The 19521-nt window shown below is 45.6% G+C and overlaps 1 protein-coding gene across 2 annotated transcripts; it reads right to left on the bottom strand.

Annotated features, from left to right (window-relative positions):
• Nucleotides 1-275: 275 nt before the first annotated feature.
• LOC144600642 (TRAF-interacting protein with FHA domain-containing protein A-like) lies at nt 276-6463 on the bottom strand. Of its 2 annotated transcripts, XM_078412495.1 has the most exons (3): nt 6336-6402; nt 3843-3963; nt 276-2069 (listed from the first exon to the last, which is right to left on the bottom strand). In XM_078412495.1, the coding sequence occupies exon 3, from the start codon at nt 2047-2049 to the stop codon at nt 1486-1488; it is 564 nt and encodes a 187-aa protein (XP_078268621.1). In that variant the 5' UTR covers nt 2050-2069; nt 3843-3963; nt 6336-6402; the 3' UTR covers nt 276-1485. The 2 variants fall into 2 exon arrangements, with proteins under 2 accessions (XP_078268621.1, XP_078268612.1); XM_078412486.1 differs by lacking the exon at nt 3843-3963 and having other exon boundaries at nt 6336-6463.
• Between the last annotated feature and the right edge of the window lie 13058 nt (nt 6464-19521).

Consider the following 19521-nt stretch of genomic DNA (forward strand, 5'->3'; position numbering starts at 1 on the left):
CCTTTCACTATGTATGTGCCAGTACTGTATTGAAAGCTCACAAATCTGATCCAAATGCAAGATTTTACTCTTTATTTTAGAGTGAGACCAGTTCTATTATTTTGAATGATTTCAGTTTAATTGTGCAATTATACTATCACAATTACGACTGTCACTGCATGTATTTCAACAAACATTTAATAAGTAAGTGTAAAAACAAGGTGCTGCAGGACAGGCGGCATTTGTGGAGGGAATGGGCAGATGAAGGAGGTTATCGGCCAAACTTCATCTGCCCATTCCCTCCACGGATAACGTCACAGAGCTGATGCCTCAGCACCAGAGACCCAGGTTCAATTCTGACTGTGGGTGCTGTTTCCGCAGAGTGTGTACATTCTCCCTGTGACCACGTGGGTTTATCCAAGTGTTCCAGTTTCTTCCCACATCTCAAAGATGTGCAGGTGTAGTTTATTTGGCTTCTGTAAATTGTCCCTTGTATGGAGAATGCAAGTGGGATAACATAAGAACTAGTCTGCAGGTGATCAATGGTCAACATGCGAGTCATAGTTCCTGTTTCCACACCGAATCTCTAAATGTTTCCTGAACTGCTGAATTCCTCCAGTACCATTGCTCAAGATTCAAGCACCTGCAGTACCTCCTGTTTTTAACTAAATTAAAATGTATTGGTATTAATAGGAATAATATTGAATATTCTACAAATCTTTTTATTCAGAAACTTGAATAAAAGTTCTGCAAATGGAAAACTTGAACCGTGGTTTGGCTGACTGATGACATTATCAACAGGATTATTTGCCTGCCTCTTGTCTTACAAATTCTTAATGCTTTAATTTAACGATTTCTAACTAATTCTTACAAATTTGTATAGACAATATGTGACAGTAAATGAGATACAATGAAGATACAATAATTTCACCACTACTATTTTTAGTGATAGATAAGCAATGTTAAGAGTTAAGAGTATCTAACCAATGAGCAGTGTACTGGTGACAAGCAGAATACCATTTTAAAACCAGCAGCAATGGAGTTGAATCTAGTAAAAAAGATTTGACTGGCGAAAGGCCATCACTGGAAACAAATATTTGAGTTCCTATTTCCAGTATTTACTGCTTTAATTTCATATTCAAGTATCTGCAGTATTTTAAATATCCTGATAGTATGTGATTGCTAATCCCAAACGCCATGATATAGAATTGCTTGGCTTAAATTCATACTATGATTATGAATAGGATGGAGCACATAATTATCTTAAGGCACTAGTGTAGTGGGTCTGGACGCGGTAGGAACCAGGCAAGATGCCAGGTACGTATTAACAGTAATTTAATGAGGCAACGGAACATCCACACTCTCTTCAGTCTCAAGCACGAGTTATCTCTCTAGCCCCCAGGCAAACCCCGTAGCACTAGTCCCTTCCCCAGCCCTGTCCAACCCGTGCCGAGGGGGATGATCCGAGGAGTGGTCTAATCCCCGGGTACCGCCACACTAGTTTATTTAAAGTTCATTTTCATCAGTCTCCACTGCAGAACTAAATTGGCACTGGGCTACTGGCATACTTAAATCATTTGAAATGCCACATTCGGCCACGGGATGATGTAGAGTCTCCACAATAGGCTCCTGACAGAATGGAACCAGGGAGAGTGTAAGCAAGATCTCAAAGTGTTCTCTGTCTTCTCCGTTGTCTTTCTCAAAGTGGAATTGATATTCACCAAATTGCAAAATACAGTTCCTTGGCAGATCAATCCTATTAAGGTGACCCAGAACAAGGCCGTTGACAGACAGTGGAGCCTTCACACTTGTATTTTTGATTTCAAAATAGAGTTCTGAGCTGTCACTGTGTCGGAAAGCTTGAATTGCAAACTGAATTCGTGATGCACGCTTGTCCACCAGAGGAAAATAGCATATTTTAGACTCGCGACCAAACTTTATCGATTCATCCACCCGATACTTCTGTTTCCCATTGAAATTCAGGGATTTAAATACTGCGGCCTGCGGATGGTAGACGCTTATATGTAGAGAAGTTATTGTTTCTTCTGTTCTAGCAGTTTCAGAGTACATGCTGCTGCCGGTTTATATTTCTGTGGAAATAATAATTATCATTAGCCTTTCCTTCTGTAGCAAATGGTTGCATCACAAGAAAAAAATGATGGATATGAAAATGTGCTAAAATGGTACCAATCTTTGGGAACTCCTGAGGTTTTGAAATGAAAAATGTGAATATACATTCACAAATGTGAATATACATTCACAAATGTGAATACACATTCGCAAATGTGAATTTACTAACAATTGACAGAACTATTCATCCAGGTGTTCCAATCCTGATGTAGGGTTTTGACCCAAAATGTCAATTATCCCTTTGCCTCCACAGATGCTATCCTGAATTCCTCCAGTTGCTCGTTTCTTTGACCCGATGTTTGATGCTTACAATTGTTAAATACAGTCTACTACATGTTAATACATTCTAAACAGTACAGCTAGTGTTCCTTTTATTTTGTTTTTGCATCTAAACAAAGTTTAGATTCTTACTCGCATTCCTGCAAATTCCCAAATTAAAGGCATTAAAGGACTTCTTAAAACAGACCTGGCAAGAAAAGAGAGCTTTGAAATTGAACTTACAGGTCTCTTTAAATTGAAATTACTACCAAAAAAAAATGCAGCCAACCACACAATCTTAACAAATGGCACGGTACCACATTTCAGAGAGGATAGAAGACTCGGAGGATGCAGAAGGCATTTACTAGAGTGATATTAGAAAAGGTGATCTTTAGCTTTGTGGAGAGTCTGCAGAAATCAGAGGCTTAAATTAAGTGCTTAAATTAATTAATGGTTTTGATATACTAAATATATAGAAACTGCCTCTCCTGGCAGAAGATGAATCAACCAGAGAGCACGTACTTAAGCTGAAAGATGCAAGAATTGACACAAAAACAATTTTTTCTTTTACGGGTTAGGCATCAGAAAATCCTCCATGATAATTCACAACACAGGAGTTGCACCACCCTGCATCCTCACCCCTTACTACACTCATTGTACACTCATAACTGTACGGCCAAATTCTGCACCAACTCCACCTACAAGTTTGCAGATGACACCACTCAAGTGGACTGGATCTTGGACAACGATGAGGGAATACAGGTAGCAGATAGAGAGCTTAGTAGCATAGTATCAAAGCAACATCCTCTCCCTCAACATCAGCACCAGGAAGGTGCTGGTCATCAACTACCAGAAAGCGAGATGGTGCACTTACCCCAGTCTGCAGCAATGGTACGAAAGTGGAGATGGTCAAGATGTATAAATATTATCAATAATTTGATCTGGACCAACCAAATCGATAATGCAGCCAAGAAAGCACACCAACATCTCTATTCCCTCAGAAGACCAAAGAAATTCAGCACTTCTCCAAAGACCTACCAATGCTCTATTGGGATGCATCACAGCTTGGTTTGGCAACTGGAGTTAAGAAGTGAACTCTGAAGTTTTCCAGAGGAAATTCTGTAAGAATGATTCCTTTCTGGAGATTCTCAGACCTGAAGGAAGGGACGGTCTCAGAATAAAGGGCTGCTGGCTATGCTCCAGATACCATCTGCATATCCAGCCGTAACCATGCTCCTAACTCCCATCCTAACCCCAGCTCCACACAACCGCACCCCTTCCACCTCCATACCTTCCTCCTCAATACCCCCCCACCTCCTCCTCCCCCCCGTCTCCTCCTCCCCCCCCCCCCCCCATATCACTATCCACCCAATCTTAGGCTCTGGACACATTCCCAACACTGGCCAAGTCCATGACCTCAATGATCTGTTCATTGATCCCCAAAACTGACAATCGACAATGGGATTGGCACTTACGCCGTTAAATGAGGAAATCCAGCAGTTGCCGACTCCAACAGCCTGCTCTCCCACTCAGTGCCCTGTTGCAGCAGGCAGAGGCAACTTAGAAGTTGCGATTTTAAAAAAATCAGCAAATTACCTGAATAAAATGAAATTAATTTTTTTCAAAACAGCAAATTACTGGTGAACAACCTCTAGATTCTGTGGGGTTAATTTACTACCATTAACTCCATTCTTAGATTTAAATAATCAATATGTTCCTAAATTTTGAAGTTTGACAAAATTATGATTTAGCCATTTCTTCCCATGTAGGTCCCAGTTTTTATTTGTCCAAGGTACAGCACAGTAACGTTTGCTAAATATTGGGGATATCAAAAGTAGCTGTCTCTCAAAACTCTATTCATTTATCATTAAGCCCTCATTGCTCTCTCCATCAACTGTCGCAGATTAGATCAAAGACGCTGTCATTTACAAAACCAAGATGAATTATGGACCCCCATGTCCACGCCAGCACAAACGCAGCAGATTTGCCCTCCATCAATTCAGTAATCTCTGGATCAGCCTCAGCTCGTTGTCTGTGCAGGAAGGAACTGCGTTTGGTCCATATCCCTCCAAACTTGTTCCATCAATAGACAATAGGTGCAGGAGGAGGCCATTCGGCCCTTCGAGCCAGCACCGCCATTCAATGTGATCATGGCTGATCATCCACAATCAGTACCCCATTCCTTGTATCCATGTACCTGTCTAGCTGTTTCTTTTTTTTAACTCATATTTTTTTACAGATTTGTTTTTCTACTGATGTAAGGACATCTATCTGCAGTTCATTGTTTCTAATTTTCTATCATCTGCCTATGTCTTACTCCTGCCCTTGTTTATATTTACACTACCGTCCCTCACCACAGTTCTCGACCCGACACGTCCACAATTCTTCCAACCCGCCCTACTGCGGGATCCGCTGAGTTCCTCCAGCAATAGAAGATAGTCACAGAAAGCTGAATTCAGGCAGCATCTCCGGAGAAGATTTCCGCATCTTATTAACTTTATTTATATGCTGTAACTGTAATTCTTTTTTGTGCACAATCCGCAGGCATTGCCACTTTCATTTCACTGCACATCGTGTATGTTGTGTATGTGACAGATAAACTTGACTTGACTTGAAAAGGAATAGATGACGTTTCGGGTCGTGAGCCTGAAGAAGGGTTTACCCACCACCAACCAGTTCCTTCTCTCCACAGATGCTGCCTGAGTCACTCCAGCTTTTTGTGTCACTCTTCGTTTTAAACCAGCAGCATCTGCAGTTCCTTCCTACACGAATTCCTCCAGCAGTTCTGTCCTTCCCCCAGGCGCCAGTATCTGCGGGCTCTATTCTTTCTTGTGTCCCGAAATCTTCCACTATAACAGTTTTGTTATCTGCCGCTATCCGCTGCTGTTACATTCATGGGGCATTTGTTGTATGGAATTACCAAAGCAACCGGCGAGTGCCATCACATTTATCGCGGTGGGCGATGTTTGTGTGTGTGTTTGCCTTCAGAGTGCACAAGGACGAGGGGGGAGAAGGAAGAAGGAAGAGGCTTCAATTACAAATTCAGCTCATCCTCGCATTTCTGAAAGCAAAACCGCGAGCGAGCAGCAGAGAATGGAGAAACGCCACGTATTTGTTGGTGGGTGGGTGGGTGGGTGGGTGGGCAGGCTGTTAAATACCTTTAGGGTCTGATGCACAAAAAAGCTTAACATCGCAAATGTTGAGCCGGTTCGATTAAAAACATCCTCCTCCCCCACCCACACACCACACCCACATCCCAACCCACACCCTCACACCCCCACCCACACACACACACCCCTCACACCCCCACCCACACCCCCACTCACACCCACACCCCACCCACACCCCCACTCACACCCACACCCCCACTCACACCCACACCCCCACTCCCACTCACACCCACACCCCCACTCACACCCACACCCCCACTCACACCCACACCCCCACTCACACCCCCACTCACACCCACACCCCCACTCACACCCACACCCCCACTCCCACTCACACCCACACCCCCACTCACACCCACACCCCCACTCACACCCACACCCCCACTCGCACCCCCACCCACCCCCCCACTCACACCCACCCCCCCACTCACACCCACACCCCCACTCCCACTCACACCCCCACCCACACCCACCCCCACTCACACCCACACCCCCACTCCACCCCCACCCCACCCCCACTCACACCCACACCCCCACTCACACCCACACCCCCACCCACACCCCCACTCACACCCACACCCCCACCCACACCCCCACCCACCAAAACAAAATCAGTCCTCTCTAGAAATCCACCAGTCTATTAATTAAACCGTTAAAAATGCAAATATATCTATTAATCACGAGAATGTAACACCCCCGAAATAATTACAAGTGAACCAGCCACCCATCTCCCGACCCCAGGCACATTGGTTTGCCTTCAACAACAACCCCCTCCCGGTTCTTGTTAGCAGCACCAACCTGCCACAGAGCACAGAAACGCTCCGAGTTTGCACAGCGGAAAGGTTAAGCCACGCTTCACGGATAACGCAAAAGCTCAGATGAGCTCGCCCTGAGGAGTTGTTTTAACTCAACCCCGCGATCCAAGCCCGTCCTCTCTATGATTGACGCCAGGGATATCCAAACGCAACAGAAGGTTCGCCTGCGATTGCCACCTCCCATTGCTCGTTGTTCCAGGCGTGACACTTGGCCCAGGAAGATTGCTGATGTCAGAAATATGATATTTTTTAAAAAAACCTTCACAAACCAAAAACTGCTGGAGGAACTCAAAGGGTCGGGCAGCATCTGTGGAAGGAAATAGACAGGCCGAACTTTCTTCAGATTAGATTTTATGTATCTCCACAAAAACCGCCACCCTGCCTTAGGTAATTTCTTCAACGTTGCAAATTGTCTCCACTCGGTTTGCAACTTCTCTGAATTGTACTGAAACGCCAGCTCCGTTTTAATTCCTACGGTGTTGTAAAATATTATTAATTTTACATATTATTTTACAGTTTCTGCAGCGCCTGTTCCCAAGAATTTAAAAAAAAAGTGGAGTGAAATTCTGAAGGTCATGTGCACCTTCAGAAAATAAATTATTTTCATTTGGGTGCATTTGACACTCAGAAGTTTGCAACGCCTCTTCTCTCCTGGACATTGATTTAGCACATAAAAATTGAAGTGTTGGAGCAGGTGAAGTCCATGCGGTCCTCTGAGCCTGCTCCACCATTGCTCATCCTCTCCAATAACATGTGTCCACTCTCTCCCAATACTGCTTGATGCCTCTTTCTGTTTGAAAACCGATCTCCATCTTAAATATATTCAGTGATATGGTACCCACAACCTTCTGGGGTAGATAATTCAACAGATTCACCACCCTCGAAATGAAGTTATTTCTTCTCTCTTCATTCGAAACATCTGAAGACATCTTATTGTCTGAAGACATCGACCAGGTCCCACATAGGAGATTAGTGGGCAAAATTAGAGCACATGGTATTGGGGGTAGGGTACTGACATGGATAGAAAATTGGTTGACAGACAGAAAGCAAAGAGTGGGGATAAATGGGTCCCTTTCGGAATGGCAGGCAGTGACCAGTGGGGTACCGCAAGGTTCGGTGCTGGGACCCCAGCTATTTACGATATACATTAATGACTTAGATGAAAGGATTAAAAGTACCATTAGCAAATTTGCAGATGATACTAAGCTGGGGGGTAGTGTGAATTGTGTGGAAGATGCAATAAGGCTGCAGGGTGACTTGGACAGGTTGTGTGAGTGGGCGGATACATGGCAGATGCAGTTTAATGTAGATAAGTGTGAGGTTATTCACTTTGGAAGTAAGAATAGAAAGGCAGATTATTATCTGAATGGTGTCAAGTTAGGAAGAGGGGATGTTCAACGAGATCTGGGTGTCCTAGTGCATCAGTCACTGAAAGGAAGAATGCAGGTACAGCAGGCAGTGAAGAAAGCCAATGGAATGTTGGCCTTCATAACAAGAGGAGTTGAGTATAGGAGCAAAGAGGTCCTTCTACAGTTGTACCGGGCCCTGGTGAGACCGCACCTGGAGTACTGTGTGCAGTTTTGTCTCCAAATTTGAGGAAGGATATTCTTGCTATTGAGGGCGTGCAGCGTAGGTTCACTAGGTTAATTCCCGGAATGGCGGGACTGTCGTATGTTGAAAGGCTGGAGCAATTAGGCTTGTATACACTGGAATTTAGAAGGATGAGGGGGGATCTTATTGAAACATATAATATAATTAGGGGATTGGACACATTAGAGGCAGGAAACATGTTCCCAATGTTGGGGGAGTCCAGAACAAGGGGCCACAGTTTAAGAATAAGGGGTAGGCCATTTAGAACGGAGATGAGGAAGAACTTTTTCAGTCAGAGTGGTGAAGGTGTGGAATTCTCTGCCTCAGAAGGCAGTGGAGGCCAGTTCATTGGATGCTTTCAAGAGAGAGCTGGATAGAGCTGGATAGAGCGGAGTGAGGGGGTATGGGGAGAAGGCAGGAACGGGGTACTGATTGAGAGTGATCAGCCATGATCGCATTGAATGGCGGTGCTGGCTCGAAGGGCTGAATGGCCTACTCCTGCACCTATTGTCTATTGTCTATTGTCTATCTTGATAGTGATTTCACCCAACAAACAGCTTACAATGGCCTGTTTCCTTAATCATCGTTACTTTTTTGCATATCTTTCATTCATTGTTCTTTATCTCTACGTCATCATCATCATCATCTAAGGTATTTATTCACAAAATGCTGGAGTAACTCAGCAGGTCAGGCAGCATCTCAGGAGAGAAGGAATGGGTGACGTTTCGGGTCGAGACCCTTCTTCAGACTGATGTCACCCATTCCTTCTCTCCTGAGATGCTGCCTGACCTGCTGAGTTACTCCAGCTTTTTGTGAATAAATACCTTCGATTTGTACCAGCATCTGCAGTTATTTTCTTATACAACATCATCTATATCTCACATTCCCCTTATCCCTAACTAGACCCGAAGGGTCTCAATGCCAAAATGTCACCCATTCCTTCTATGCAGAGATGCTGCCTGTCCTGCTGAGTTACTCCAGCTTTTTATATCTATCTAGATAGTGACTTGGTTCTCAAACTCAGAGCCATTGAAATATCCACTTTGCAACCAGCCTGTCAGAATTTGTACATTACAATGAAATCTGCCCTCATTCACATGTGAAAACAGCTCTCGTCAATCCATGTGTAGGAAAGAACTGCAGATGCTGGTTTAAATCGAAGGTAGACAAAAAATGCTGTAGTAACTCAGCGGGACAGGCAGCATCTCTGGAGGAAAGGAATGGGTGACGTCTGCAGAAGGGTCCTGACGTGAAACGTCACCCACCCCCTCTCTCCAGAGATGCTGCCTGTCCCACTGAGTTACTCCAGCATTTTGTGTCTAACTTCTAGTCAATCCATGCCTCCTGTTCTTGTTAAATTAGCTTTCTTTGCTTTTGAGATTGACTTGACAAGTTTCGATCATCAACAGCACCAGTTAAAAAAAATGCTTCAATAATGTTTATGGTTTTGATACTTGACTCTGTTTGACTTTCTGGTTAGTCATTAATGACACTAACAGAATAAAGGGGAAGAGATAAGAATCAAGGAGGAAAGGAGAGGGAAATGTGTGGAAGAGTGGAGAGGCGGCTGGAGAGTGGGAAGAGGGGCTGGCACAGGAAATATGTGGAGGGAAGGGGGAATGGGATCAAGATGATGTGAGTGGGAAGGATGAGTGGGTGAAGGAAGAGTTGGGAAGAGAAAGCCAAACATTTTAAAAAGTCAGGAGAAGAAAAAGGTCAGTGGAGAAGCTGGAGAAACAAAAGCTTACATTTGTACTGGAACTATCGTTCTCTTTCTTGAAAGCACAGGGTGCTTTGCAACATGTGATACTATTGAATATAGAACATGGAATAGTATGCTCAGGAACTGGCCCTTCGGCCTATACTGAACATGATCCAGGATAAACTAATCCCTTCTGCCTGCACATGATCCATGTCCCTCCATTCCCTGCATATCCACGTGCCTATCTAAAAGCCTCTTAAATGCCCCAATTACATCTGCCTCCAGCACCACCCTATGCAGTGTGATTCCAGGCACCCAATGTGTGAAAGATACATCATCTGTATGCGTTGGGACGTATCCTCAGTGATGTGACCTGGGGTCATGGGGTGTTTCGGGTCTCACAACATCAGATACCCTCGCCCAGGCGACCCAGCCAGGGTTGATCAGGCCCCGACTTGCGTCCCAGCAGCAACTGCCCACGGATCAGCCCTCTTAATAACTGCTCTGCAGGGGTTGGGAGACTGGTGCGTGGAGGGACTGGGCTCTGTGGGGTGAGTCCTGGCCGGGTTCCTCCTGCGTCTCACCAGGTTCAAGGCCTGTGAGCTGCACCTCTTTCTCCTCCTCCGAGCATTTCGTTCTTGCCTGATGGCATAAGGCCTTTCCGTAGCTTATTGGGTTTCTTTCTCACGAAAGACACAGACTGGGATGCCAACCCATCCTGTCCCGGGTACCGTCTTTCTGTGCCTTTTTATCTGTGTAAAAAAACCATCTCCCTTAAACTTTGCCCCTCTGCTCCTGAAAACCATGCCCTCTAGTCTTTGACATTTCCATCCTGGGAAAAATGATTTGGACTGTCTTCCCTCTCTACACCTTCATAATTTCGTATACTTCTATCAAGTCTCTCCTTGAAATGTGAGGAAATAACATAGAAAACACAACAGCCTGATTATCTGTAACAGTTCCAACATCCGCATTATGCAAACGATCAGATGATCAGTTTTATGATATTGGGCAAGACCCAAAGATTGCCCAGATCTCAGGAGATAATCTCCCAGCTCCGCAAAATGCTGATGTGGGATCTTTTATCTCTTTATGAGGGAAATCAAAGGTTGGTACCTCATTTCAACACCACCCCCCCCGCCCCCCCATCCCTAAAACCAACACTCCCACCCCACAACCACCACACCAGCCATCTTAAAACATTGTGCTTCTCTCTGAAGTTAAAAGCATGCACCATCTTCAAACTCCCAGTCAAATGTTCTCACAACTGCGCCATAGTGTAGAGGATATATGGAGAGGTGGAGATGTGGAGCAGGGGGAAGGGGGTGGGGGAGAAAGAGAGAGAGAGAGAGAGAGAGAGAGAGAGAATTGGAAAGAGTGGTGGGATGAGATGGAATAGACAGAGGTCTGGGGAGCAATGAGGGGAAGCGGTGAGAACAAGCGGAAGAGACAGGGTGATGAGTAAAAGTGAAAAATATGAATGCATCGAGCGAGGCACAGAGGGAGGGAGGGAGGGAGGAGGCGGGAGAGGGGGAGGTGGAAGGAGAGGGGGAATCTGGAAAGAGAGAGGGTATCTGCGAAGGGGGGGGGGGGGACCTGGTTGTAGAGGGTTAAGGGGAGGGTGGTGTGATGTGGGGAGAGAGAGGGAGGGAGGGAGGGAGGGAGGGTGTGAGTGAGTGAGTGAGCTACTAGCCATTACCGCTACTGTTGTGAAATCACAGCAATGCAGGAAATCCCCGCGCCTGTGAGAGTCATGAGCCCAAGAGAGACAACAATGATCCGGCGGCTTGTTCCGAGAAGGAGAAGTACACGGGGGGGGGGGGGACTTCCAGGAACTCTGTGAGTAGAGGCGAGGATTGCAGGGAAAGGTAAGGTCAATGATCTTGTCTCATAAACATTTATTGAGCGATGGTTGAAAACAAATCCCGCGGCAGGTTGTTGAGTACAAACATCCACACCGGGGCCAGCGACCCGACCCAGCTCTCCGAGTGTTGTGCGACATTGGGAACTCCCACTTGAAGTGATCATTACTGATCAGAACAGTGTTGATTCAGCCACTCCTCACCATAGAACAATACAGACAGCGACAGGCCTTCGGGCCACTGTGTCTGTGCTGAAAATGAGGCCAAGTTAAACCAATCCTCCTCTGCCTACATGTGATCCATGTACCCCAAGTGCCAATCCACAAAACTCTTCAATGTCACGTTGGTAGCTGCCTCCACCACCAGTGCATCACTGGCACCCGTCAATCTCAGTGTAAAAACAACCTGCTCCACACATCTCCTTCAAAATGTGCCCCTCTCACCTTCACGCTTCGCCCTCCAGTCATTGAATTTTTCACCCTCAGAAAATAGTCATCTGACTTTCTACCCTATCTGTGCCTTTCATCATTTTATATACTTCTATCGGGTTTTCCCTCAACCTCAGAGAAAACCACCCAAGTTTGTCCAATCTCTCCTTATAGGCAAGACCCTCTTATCCAGGCAGCATCCTGGGAAAACATTCCCGCATCCCCTCCAAAGCGTCTATGTTCTTCCTGTCATGGGGGACCAGAACTAAATGTGAATTCCATATGTGGCATCACCAAATGCTGGAGTAACTCAGCAGGTCAGGCAGCATCTCTGGAGAGAGGGAATGGGTGGCGTTTCAGGTCGAGACCCTTCTTCAGACTGATGTCGTGGGGGGGGGGGGGGGGGTGGGGGCGGGACAAAGAAAGGATATAGGTGGAGACAGGAAGACAGTGGGAGAACTGGGAACTGGGAAAGGGGAAGGGAAGAGAGGGTCAGAGGAACTATCTAAAGTTAGAGAAGTCAATGTTCATACCGCTGGGCTGTAAGCTGCCCAAGCGAAATAAGAGGTGCTGTCCCTCCAATTTGCAGTGGGCCTCACTATGACACTGGAGGAGGCCCATGTCAGAAAGGTCAGACTGGGAATGGGAGGGGAGTTGAAGTGCTCAGCCACCGGGAGATCAGGTTGGTTAAGGTGGACTGAGCGAAGGTATTGAGCGAAACGATCGCCGAGCCTGCTTTTGGTCTCGCCGATGTAGAACCTACAAAGCTGCAACATAACTTCCTAATTCTTATACTCAATGCCCCAACGTTGAATGCAAGCATACCACATGCCTTCTTTACCACTCTTTCTACTTGTGTTGCCACTTTCCGGGAGCTATGGCCTTGGACCCAATAATCCCAGGTCAGATATCCTTCCTGAGGTGTATGCCAAAATAATATTGCATATTACAGATATGCTCTGGCCAGGGATTTGAATAATTTTAGCAAAAACATTCTCACTTGCATTATTGAGTCTATTATTTCTGACAGTTAACATGTTATTGACCCTGAGCATTGAAAAGAAGCACACTGCAGGTCTGGCATCATCTTAGATTACCAGCAACTGCATTAAAAAAAAAATGAATCAGCTTTATGAATCTGTCATTAGCCATTGCATGTGTACCAGCATTCAAAAGCACAACAGATTAAGTTCATAAGACATAGGAACAGAATTAGGCTATTTAGCCCATTGAGTCTGCTCCGCCATCCGATCATGGCTGATCTATTTTTGCCTGTCAACCCTATTCTCCGGCCTTGTCCCCATAACCAATGACATCCTTACTAAATAAGAACCTGTCAATCTCCACTTTAAAAAAGACCCAATGACTTAGATTTTTAGATTTAGATTTAGAGATACAGCGCGGAAACAGGCCCTTCAGCTCACCGAGGCCGCGCCGCCCAGCGATCCCCGCACATTAACACTATCCTACACACACTAGGGACAATTTAAAAAAAAAACATTTTACCCAGACAATTAACCTACATACCTGTACATCTTTGGAGTGTGGGAGGAAACCGAAGATCTCAGAGAAAACCCACGCAGTTCAGGGGAGAACGTACATACTCCGTACAGACGGCGCCCGTAGTCAGGATCGAACCTGAGTCTCCGGCGCTGCATTCGCTGTAAGGCAACAACTCTACCGCTGCGCCACCGTGTCGCCCTTCATCTCCACTGCTGTCTTATGACGATGAATTCTACAGATTCAACGCCCTCTGGCTAAAGAAGTTTCTCCTCATCTCCATTCTAAAGATACGTCATTTTATTCTGAGTCTGTGCCCTCTGGTCCTAGACTCTCCCACTATTGGAAACATCCTCTCCATATCCACTGTATCTCGGTCTTTCATTATTCAGTTGGTTTCAATGAGATCTCCTCGCATCCTCCTGAACTACAGCGAGTGCAGGCCCTGAGCCACAAATGCTGCTCATACATTAACCCAATCATCCCCTTGGATCATTCCCATAAACCTCCTCCAGGCCCTCTCCAATGCCAGCACTTCCTTCCTCAGATACGAGGCCCAAACCTCCAAACCTCATTTCCGAGGAACTGCTCACAATATTCCAAAAGGTGCCTCAATATTCATGTTTGATGATGTAGTCCTTCCAACCCTTCCCTGTTTAATTTTTCATTGAAGGTTTGTAAGAATTTTTCAACTGCAAGAAATTGGAGAGTTTTGATGAAACAGGTGAAGGAAGTGATAAAAAAGAGCTAATGATGGAGACACTCGACAGGTCAGGCAGTAATGGTGGAGACGGTCTTAGAGAACAAAGCCATATGGCACACAAACTGGCCTTTCGGCCCTCCATGCCAACCATCAAGTACCTACCTACATTAATCCCATTTACCAGCATTTGGAGCACAGCCTCCTTGCCTTGGCTATTCGGGCGCTTGTTTCTTAAATGTCGTGAAATTAGCTGTGTCCACAAACCCCTCAGCCAATGCATTACGGAATCCAGCCACCTTCAAGGTGAAACAATTCTTCCTCAGATCGTCTCTAAACCTTTATACCTCAAGCTTATAGCTCTAGTTTTGGATACCTCTGCCATGGGAATATTCTTTCTGCTATCTACTCACTCAAAGCCCCTCATAATCCCGTGTATCTCCGTCAGTTACCTCTTCAGCCTTCTGCACCCTAAGTGGAACAAATCCAACCAACCTCACCCCCATAGCTAATACGTTCCACCCCAGGCAACATCCTGGCAAAACCTCTTTGAGCTGTCCCTCATGTTTTAACATATCTTTCTTACAGTGTGGTGATGCAGAAGTGTGCATAATACTCCAGCTGTGGAGTATTATGGAGTGGACATTGTAGGATGAAGGGTCTGTTCCTGTGCTGTTTTCCATTCTATGTTGTTGAATATTTTTTTTAAGAGTTAGATGTGGCCCTTGTGGCTAAAGGGATCAGGGGGTATGAAGAGAAGGCAGGTACGGGATACTGAGTTGGATGATCAGCCATGATCATATTGAATGGCGGTGCAGGCTCGAAGGGCCGAATGGCCTACTCCTGCACCTATTTTCTATGTTTCTATGTTTCTAAGTCCCTGAATGAAGGGTATACTTAAATGGTAGAAAAGTGACGTGTTTAAATGACTCTTTAAAAGTGTTAACAATTACTGAATTGGCATTTAAAATAAAGAAAACAAAAACTCTAAAACAGACAAACAATGAACCACATTAAACCAAATTCAAATAATTTTGGATTCTGTGGCAGATTTAACTTGCTGCAGAATCTGAGAGAAAGCACAAAGTGCTGGAGGAACTGGAAGGATCAAGCAGCATCTCAGGAGAACATGGATGGTTGACCGTTTTGGTGAGGACCCTTCTGAAAACTGATTGTGGTGGGTGGGGAGGGGGGGGGGAGGGGTGTGAAGCTGGAAGGAAGGAGGGACAGAACAAAGGTTGGTACAGGTGAGGAAAGAATCTGAGAGGTTCTTCCAGAGTAAGTGGTTTGGAAAATGCAGACACAAAAGACTGCAGAATCTGCATTCTGGAGCAACAATTTACTGGAAGAATCAGCCTGAAGAAGGATCCTGACCCAAAACATCACCTATCCACGTTCTCCATAAATGCTGCTTGACCCACTGAGTTATTCCAGCATTTTGCGTCCTTTACTGGAGAAACTCAGTGGGTTGAGCAGCATCTGTGGAGGGAAATGGGACAGTCAACATTTCTGGTAGTGACCCTTCATCTGCACTTCATCTATCAGTGAGTTCCAGACTTCATATCAGCAAATGCAAGCACAGAGTTGCAAGACTTGCTTTCATTTGAACAAGTAAAGACTTGTGGTACTGTTTGTAATTGCCAACATTCGCAAACATTCGCTGTTCGTGGGAGATGGTCTTGGAGGGGAGGATGCTCCTCAAACTGCAGAGTATCCCAGACAAAGCAGTCCACCCCCTCCATGGCACACTGGTCAACCTGTGGAGTACCTTCAGAAGCAGACTGGTTCCACCAAGATGCAGGACAGAACACCACAGGAGATTCTTCTTCCCAGTATCAAACTGTAAAACTCCTCCCCCTTCTGTCGTGGGGTAGACTGATTCTCCCCACACCCCCAATTTTTGCGCATCCCCAATCCTTTCTACTCGTCACTCTAATTTCATATATTTTGTGCTTTTATGACTGTTGCCAGATCAATTTCCCTCCTGGGATAAATAAAGTTCTATCGCATCACATTGTAACAAGGTCTGGGCTAACCCTTCAGCTTCGGTGGTAACTGTTTCTTGTTCTGCAAAGTCTCTTTGACCTGCTGGGTATTTTTTAGTAGCTATCACTTCACTTTTCACTTTTCATCAGGGATGCCACCTGATCAGTAATAGCTGCACTGACACTCACAGCAAAGTGAACTCACATAATAGGCTTTGTTTCCAATGTCAGACAATAGTGTTTGTAAGGGCCAGGTCCACTCGAGGACACAATCCCTCTTCAGCAATGAGGGGGCACAGGCAACTTGGAATCTTCCCAGCAGCTCCCCCTGGTCTCAAGAGGACATGTTGACAGTCTCAGGTTTGTCCAAGTGGCTCAGTCTTCCTCTGCACCTTTTTATTAACGAGTAGTCCAGAAACACTGTTAAGAGGGAGACCTTCCACTCTCCTGGCTGGATCACCTGCGTTTATAAAGAGTGGGGCTGATGAAATGCGGGTGACTTTGTCCAATAAGTACTAATTGGAGATAGACACAAAATGCTGGAGTAACTCAGCGGGACAGGCAGCATCTCTGGATAGAAGGAATGGGTGACATTTCGGGTCGAGGCCCCTCTGAAGAAGGGTCTCGACCTGAAATGTCACCCATTCCTCCTCTCCAGAGATGCTGCCTGTCCCGCTGAGTTACTGCAGCTTTTTGTGTCTATCTTCGGTGTAAACCAGCATTTACACAAGCACTAACTGGACCCGGCTGTGGCTTGTTTGGCAGTGCCTCAGTGCCTCAGTTTACTCGGGAGTGCCGGTGTTTTCCAGCAGCTGGTCGTCGTTTGTCCCGCTGGCCCTAGGTTTCCTCTGGCCTGTCGGCTGGTGATGGGGATAGGAGTGGCCCTGAGGGAGGACATGTCTTCACAATCCACATGACGACATTCTGGAAGGGATATTGGTCTGGGTGGCATGATGCTGTGTTGCCATGAAGGACTGGATACATGCAAGTAACATCAAAATTGGCACAGTTCACCTGGTAGCAATGGGGTGGAGGTTTCTGTGCGTGCATTTTAACTGATGTCAGACGTCAAGGGGTCCAAAATCGATAATGAGGAATCATAGATCACTTCATTCCTGGTGAGTCTGTCCACTTGGTGTCATTGGGTACACCAGGTCTTGATAGGAGAGTGGTATAGTGGCTAATAGATATGATTCTGTGTATGACTATGTCAGGCATGACCAGCATATGAGATAGCTTTCTCAATGGAGGCATGAAGCACTGTGAGTGCTTTGCTGATACTTTTTTTTGTTTGCATTCGGATATTGAGTTGTCAGTCTGTTTTAATGCTGCCGGTATAGATATTTTCCATCAGCAAGGTTGATATATAAAGTTATATAAAAAGTTGCCAGGACTAGAGGGTGTGAGCTATAGCCTCACATAGGGAGAGGTTGAGTGGGCTGGGACTCTATTCCTTGGAGTGCAGGAGGATGAGGGGAGATCTTCTTGAAGTGTATACAATTATGAGGGGATTAGATCAGGTAGATGCACAGTCCCTTGCCCAGTGTAGGTAAATCAAGGACTAAATGGCATGGGTTTAAGGTGAAGGGGAAAAGATTTAATAGGGATCTGAGGGGTAACTTTTTCACACAAAGGGTGGTGGGTGCATGGAGCAAGCTGCCAGAGGAGGTGGTTGAGGCAGGGACTATCCCAACATTTAAGAAACAGTTAGGCATGTACATGGATTGGACATGTTTGGAGGGATATGGACCATGTGAGGCAGGTGTGATTAGTGCAGCTGGGACATGATGGCCGGTGAGGGCAAATTGGGCTGAAGGGCCTGTTTCCACACTGTATCACTCTATGACTCTAAGTCTATGTAGAAAGAAGTGCCAGTGATCACTGACCTGAGCCCAGTGTTCTGTAATGTAACCAGGAGCAATATCACCAAAAAGAAAGCTGCATTTAAATACAGTTGCAGTTTCCGACATAGCTTTTGCAAATTGATCGCCAACTACATTTTGAAACCAAAGCCGTTTCCCCTTTTCTAAAGTAGAACTGATGAGAGACTAAGTACAAAACAGAAAGCCTCAATGTTCTAAACTAAGCAGAAAATAATGCTCCGTTGCTGACTGTAGAACAGTACAATCAATTCAAAGACGCAACAAAAGACGAGGACCAGTGGGAGGAGCTTAAGGACAGGGGACAAGTCAATGAACAGATACTGTTCAGGGAATAAATCTGCTACACTTGGGTTGTTTCCGAATGTCTGCGAGGAACTAAGAATGAAGAGTAAATTTAGCCTTGACAGTTATACCTACATCCTGGAACCAAACTTTTTTAAAAAAGTCGAAACAAGGAACTGCAGATACTGGTTAGTACACAAAAGAACCCAAAGTGTTGGAGTAACTCAGCAGGTCCGTCAGCATCTTTGGCGAACATGCACAGGTGACGTTTCTGGTCAAGAGAAGGGTCTCGATCCAAAACATCATCGACCCATGTTCTCCAGAGATGTTGCCTGACCTGCTGAGTTACTCCAGCACGCGGCGATCTTTTTAAAAAAAAAGTCAGATTCTTATTAGAATACATATCAGAGTGTGTACACATAGATTCTTGGGGATGAGGCCGCATGAAGAGTCTATAAAGAGCCATGTGGGATTCTGAGTATTAAATGTTTGGAGAGTTAAAGTAAGTCTATGTGTAGATCTGTGCACTCTGGATGATGTGAGAAATTGGAGCTTTATGACTATTAGAACAAATGTAAGGGGCCAGAACTTCCTGTCCGAGCTGAATCAGCTCCGGGTCCGGGTTTTTAAAATAATTTGGTCTACATCAAGGGTCTAGGGGCAGCACGGAGGCACAGCGGTAGAGTTGCAGCGCTTGCAGCTCCAGAGACCCGGGTTCGATCCCGACTCTGGGTGCTGCCTGGAAGGAGTTTGTATGTTCTCCCTGTAACCGTGTGGGTTTTCTCCAAGATCTTCGGCTTCCTCCCACACTCCAAAAACGTACAGGTTTGGGTTAATTGGCTTGGTGTAAGTGAAAATTGTTCCTATTGCGTGTAGGTAAGATAGTGTTAATGTGCGGGGGTCGCTGGTCGGCGCGGACTCGGTGGGCTGAAGGGCCTGTTTCCGCGCTGTATCTCCAAACTAAACTAAACAAAACTAATCAAGGTAGTGCATTTTGGAAGAGGAAGGGCAAGGCTCCTTGGTAGCTTGACAGAGATCATGTGCAAACTTCTCACAGATAGCACCAGAGGTCAGGGTTGACTCTGGGTCACTCTATTGGTTTTGCCACACAACACGGTAGAGGTCTCGACTCAAAACGTCACCCATTCCTCTGTCCAGAGATGCTGCCTGTCCTGCTGAGTTACTCCAGCAGTTGAATGAATGAATGAATGAATAAGTTTATTGGCCAAGTATGTAC

This window comes from Rhinoraja longicauda, chromosome 1 (genome assembly GCF_053455715.1).
Source record: "Rhinoraja longicauda isolate Sanriku21f chromosome 1, sRhiLon1.1, whole genome shotgun sequence".
NCBI lineage: Eukaryota > Metazoa > Chordata > Chondrichthyes > Rajiformes > Arhynchobatidae > Rhinoraja > Rhinoraja longicauda.